The 5163-nt window shown below is 34.4% G+C and overlaps 1 protein-coding gene across 1 annotated transcript; it reads right to left on the bottom strand.

Moving 5' to 3' along the window:
• Positions 1 to 1192: 1192 nt before the first annotated feature.
• LOC134247922 (coiled-coil domain-containing protein 103-like) lies at positions 1193 to 4834 on the bottom strand. The gene is made up of 3 exons (XM_062730319.1): positions 4656 to 4834; positions 1899 to 2040; positions 1193 to 1486 (listed from the first exon to the last, which is right to left on the bottom strand). Exons 1-3 carry the CDS (start codon positions 4811 to 4813, stop codon positions 1193 to 1195), a joined length of 594 nt encoding a protein of 197 aa, XP_062586303.1. The 5' UTR covers positions 4814 to 4834.
• Between the last annotated feature and the right edge of the window lie 329 nt (positions 4835 to 5163).

A 5163-nucleotide genomic window follows, 5' to 3' on the forward strand; every position in this document is an offset into this window, starting at 1 on the left:
CGTCAGACAATCGCAAAAGGGTAAAATATTAAACCTCCTCTCCTTTGGATTGGGGGTTTACTAAATATTGAGATGGCCATGGTCGATGTCATACTGTAGCACAGGCACCTGACATTACTTACTGTAAATCACTTTTTATTGATTTCGCAAGAACTTTAATTTCGCGTAATTATGTGAGACAGTATGCTCGCGAAAATTAAATTCTCGCGCATAATAGTATTCCTTAAGATTATATAGAGCAATAACCAGAATTCGTGAAAATTTTGTCTCGCTAATCAAGAGTCAATGACTATCTCGCGAAAATAAGGTGTCGCGAAAAATTAAGTGATCTACTGTATTTTTCTTTTATTAAATAAGAATATGCCCCCTACCTATTAATTCAATAGATAGGGGGTACATTTTTTTATTCAAAAGAAAAATAAGTCACATCAGGTGCCTGTTTACTGTAGATATAAGTCCTTTATGACTATAATACAATGAAGCGCATTGAAGTGGTAAAATTTTCCGTTTGACTGGAACGTTTTGAGCTATCTTTAGAACGATGATTGTCATACAATGACACGCCCATTTCTTTAGAAAGGAAAAAAATCGGTCAAATGGGTTATTCGAATACCTGTAGAACAGGTTTCCATAGATATAATAGCCAATCAAAGTGACGGTCTACATAAACACCGAGTAAGCACGTGTTCGACCGATACATGTGTTGTGGTAACTCCAATAAACATGATCAATTAATAATTATTGACAAATTCGTTGAAACTAGTGTTTTACAGAAGTGGGAACTCTCAAACTCTCTCTCTGTTACAACTTTAAAAATCTCCATTTCGGTGTAACTCATGTTGCTTGTCACGAAGAGCGAGGTTTCCTTAAACATTTTGACGAACATTTCTTTTTCGTTTCCAAAGAAATGGGCGTGTCATTATGTTCAAATTGACGTTCAAAACATGACTCAGAACGTTTCATCCAAACAGAAAATTTTACCACTTCAATGGGCTTCATTGTATGAGGCCTAAATGTTACCAACAAGAAGCATTGATGAGTATGAAGATACAAGAGAAAAAAAAAATGATGAAGTGAATACACACACAAAAAAGGATTGAACATATTTATTTCAAATGATAAGAGGATTTTAATTTTCCGAATCTCTCTCTCTTCCAGGCAGAATCTTCACTTGATTTTTCTAATTTACATATCAATGATTCACAAGCCTTCTTCTCTTTCCACTTAGGAACTGAAAAGACAGGACAAATCTCTTAGCTGAACACAAACTTTCTAGAATCTCGGTCACTTTTTCACCATCTTGATCTTTGTATTCTGAATCAAGTGCTATCAAAAAATCTCCTAGAAGATTAATGTCTGTTTTAAAAATATGTGCCAACTGAGCTCCGCCCATTTCTAACAGGAAGTTATACTGATCAGATGTTGACTTGTGGTATCGCCTCCAATCTCGTGTAAACTCCTGACTGTCTTTTGGTAGATTGGAACTCTGGAATAGAAAATTAATAGTTAACTTTTTTTTATGTCCATGTTCCTTTCTTTAAAGTACCAACAGTAGAGGGGGATGGGGTGGGGGATGATATGATATATGATGTGTCATGTAATGTAATTCTGAACTTGACTAATCTGTAGTACATGTATTGAAATAAACAAAAATGCTGAAATAAAAAGGAATAGAATCCTGAATAGTGAATACAAATGAAAATGAGTAGTTTTTAAAGTAATTTAATTGTTTCCTCAAACCCAGTCTGATACAGATCTCTACACAGAGCTAATTTTGATTGTTAATTTGTGATTGATTCCTTTATTGTTGGGAAAAAAATCAGATAGTTCCCTAATACAAGCAAAAATATAATGAACAAAAGCTCTACCCTTTTACCATACATGAAGTAGTAATATACCTTTTTAATGTCAGATGCGTGGGAACTTTGTGGGTTTGCTTTACTGTTTTCTGCATGAGCATTCCATTTGACATCAAATGTAACATTTTGCAGAGTGTCACCCTTCTCTAATGGCTTTATATGAGAAGCAAGAACAATATCTCTGTGAAAAGAAAATAAGCATTTAAGTAATAACAGTAGCCGTGCAACAGTGTGAACGGTATATTATATGTACATTGTCATATCATTAGTGACTTTCTTGGCAGTGTCTATATGCACGACCGTCGTGCACTTACTTTTTCAACGGCTATTCGCACGACCGTCGTGTACATAATTTTTCAGTGACTATTTGCACGACCGTCGTATTTTTTTTTTTTATAATATTTATCAGCTGTTCGCACGACCATTATATTTCTTATTATGGCGTTCGTTTTTTCGTACCCAGTTAAGTTCGGCACGCAGTAATTAAAGCCCCAAAAGCCTTTTGGTAAGAAAACATCGCAAAAACTTTCTTTCATGATGTTAATTTATACAATAAAATGACATTTAGGTCCAATGGACAGATCGTTGTAATGTAAATCTGTTTCTTTTAGAACTACCCATGTATTTGTATATATATAAACAAGTCATTTTAATAAAATATTGACTTACTATTTTGGTAGGCCTGGGTTTACCCTTTCCACCTCAACCCTTATCCCAACAATTAACACGAGCCAGGGCGCATTTGATAAGCATTTTCACCTACTCTAGTACTGAATTCTTAATACACACTTTTATAACGGTAAACCAAAAACTTGTCATAAAACCTTAGTTTTATACTGTTATACTCGTGAAATCTCAAATTAAACAATTATATTGATATTTAAATGTTAATAGTTCCCTTAAAATGCTATTTATAAAAATCATCAAGTTTTTATGGATTATGTAGTAAATATTGACGTATGTATCTCAATGATGATAAACTGTTGATAAAGACCACATGTGCTTCCCAACCCCCCCTCCCCAACCGTGTTCCGTACTATTTTTCTATGACATATTTACAAAGTATTACTTCTTAAAAAAAAAAAAATTTAAGCTAAAACTTGCCTTTTATATATAAAAATCCATACCCTCTGATACCGAAGCAGAAGTGTTTTAGTGTCAGAGGGTATGAATTTTTATCCCCCGTCCCGTCCCCAAGCACCTGTGATAAAGACGACCTTTAATCAGAAAGAAACACATTTGAATAATTTTGTGTATGACGGCACTTTATTTTGGTTGAACATGTTGAAGGTGGCTTCATCTTAAAAATGGTGAAAAAAAAATTTTCCCAATTTTTCTTCTCCTATTTTAAGATTTGGTATAAGATTCTTTCTTGATTAAATTTATCCATCCAATATCGATGACTTCATGGTGTGATTGCTGAAATTGTGATTCCAAATTTTATTTGAAGATTTTTTAAGTTGTGTATTTTTTTTTCTATGATTTCTTTACTACTTTTAAGAAATATATAAGATGTCATTTCAAGAGTTTCATTGTTATACCTGGGTATGAAAGGAAGTTAGTCACATGATCAAATCCTATAATGCCAAAAGGTGCGATGATGCGATAGTGAAATGCATGGCCTATCCGGATTCCATACATTTCCCTTTTAATTCTTGAGTCGTCTCTAAGATAGCTATGGCTCTTTGATTCACTGTTCACATTTTTTTTTCATTCATCAATTTGATCATCGCTGCAGATCCAGAATACCGTCAGCATATATGTGCGAGTACATGCACTCTGTGGGTCAAGGACCGAAAGAGTATGTAGGAGGTCCGAGGATATAACCCTGGTAGTAACGTAACTGTTATCCCCACCTCCCCTTCCTCCCTCCTATCATCGCGAGCAAGTGTGAAAGTTATTGTCTATACACTTGGTGATCCGCACTTCTCTTTTACAATGGATGGCCAATTGATCACCCCTCTTTCCTTTATTTTTTGGGTTTCTATTAATCTTCATTATTTTTTTTAAATAAAAATTTGTTTCTTTTTTATGGCTCATAAACTGCTTTATTTATATATTTATGAAACAGGTAGTACGATTCGGTTGCATTCTTTGGCACACTTGAACATTGAATACCATCCTTGTGCTGGTGCGTCCATATATTTTATACATGTATGTAAAATAATCAATTATAACATATCCATGAATTTCAAAGCTGTACCGTAAAAAGAAAGGGATGTGAAAAGAAATGACTGTGGAGTGTGGAGTATCATTGAGATGTTGAACACACAGGTTGAGCAAACGAACACCTTACAATCCGTTATTTTTGGAAGTGCATATTGTCGTTTACTAATTATTGAATTAGAAATTCAAATAATGAGTACACGACAATTAATAAAAGACAATATTATTAAGTCATGAATTTGAGCAGGCATATGATATAACATATAACATTTTATCTTAAAGTTAATAAATAAATTAAAAAAAACAAAATGTGATATATTTAAAATATAACGTGAGATGTTGCGCGCTGAAATCGGCGCGAATCGTCCTGGTGCGAACCATCTCGGTGCGAAACAGAATCGGTGCGAGACATCCCGGATTCGTGTATTATCGTCGTGTGCAAATCTCTGGCATATGCGATTGCAATTTGCACGACGGTCGTGTAAATAGATTTTTTTCTAACCTATGTGCACGACGGTCGTGTATATATCTCAGCAATTTGCATTAGCTATTCGCACGACGGTCGTGTAAATAGACTTTCTTTACTATGCGCACGACGGTCGTGTATATATCATCGGCCGACTTTCTTACCTAAATTCTTCATAAGATTCAACTTTTTGATGGACTGCTCTGAATTTTGCATCATTTTCTCTCCAGTACCGTTGATCTTGTTCCACTGCCATCGCCAGCTCTTTTTCAAGCTTGTTGAAGTCCATAGTATCATCATCATGACTCTTTTTATTCTCCATTTAAACTATATCTGGGGAAATTCTGGTTCTGGTTGGTTGAAAATCTGAATAATTTGAATAAAATGGTTTATTTGGATTTTCAGCGTGAAACACACAAAATAATATAACAAGGAAGTGTATAATATCAATAAAATTCATTAGGGATGTTTCTATAACAAAATATTTACCTTTTTTGCGATGATTCCGATCCGACTTGCCAACATGTAAACACTTGCTACTCTACGTCACGCAGACGCTTGGGTTCCCGTTGAATTTCATACTGTAGTAGGACATTTCGACACCATATTTTCAAAACTGATCATGATTTAAAATCATGAATAACACTAACAAAACTTAAAAACAGCCGGTAA

Source organism: Saccostrea cucullata, unplaced genomic scaffold, assembly GCF_032062105.1.
Source record: "Saccostrea cucullata isolate Sc308-1 unplaced genomic scaffold, CSIRO_AGI_Scuc_v1 ctg20649, whole genome shotgun sequence".
Classification (NCBI taxonomy): domain Eukaryota; kingdom Metazoa; phylum Mollusca; class Bivalvia; order Ostreida; family Ostreidae; genus Saccostrea; species Saccostrea cuccullata.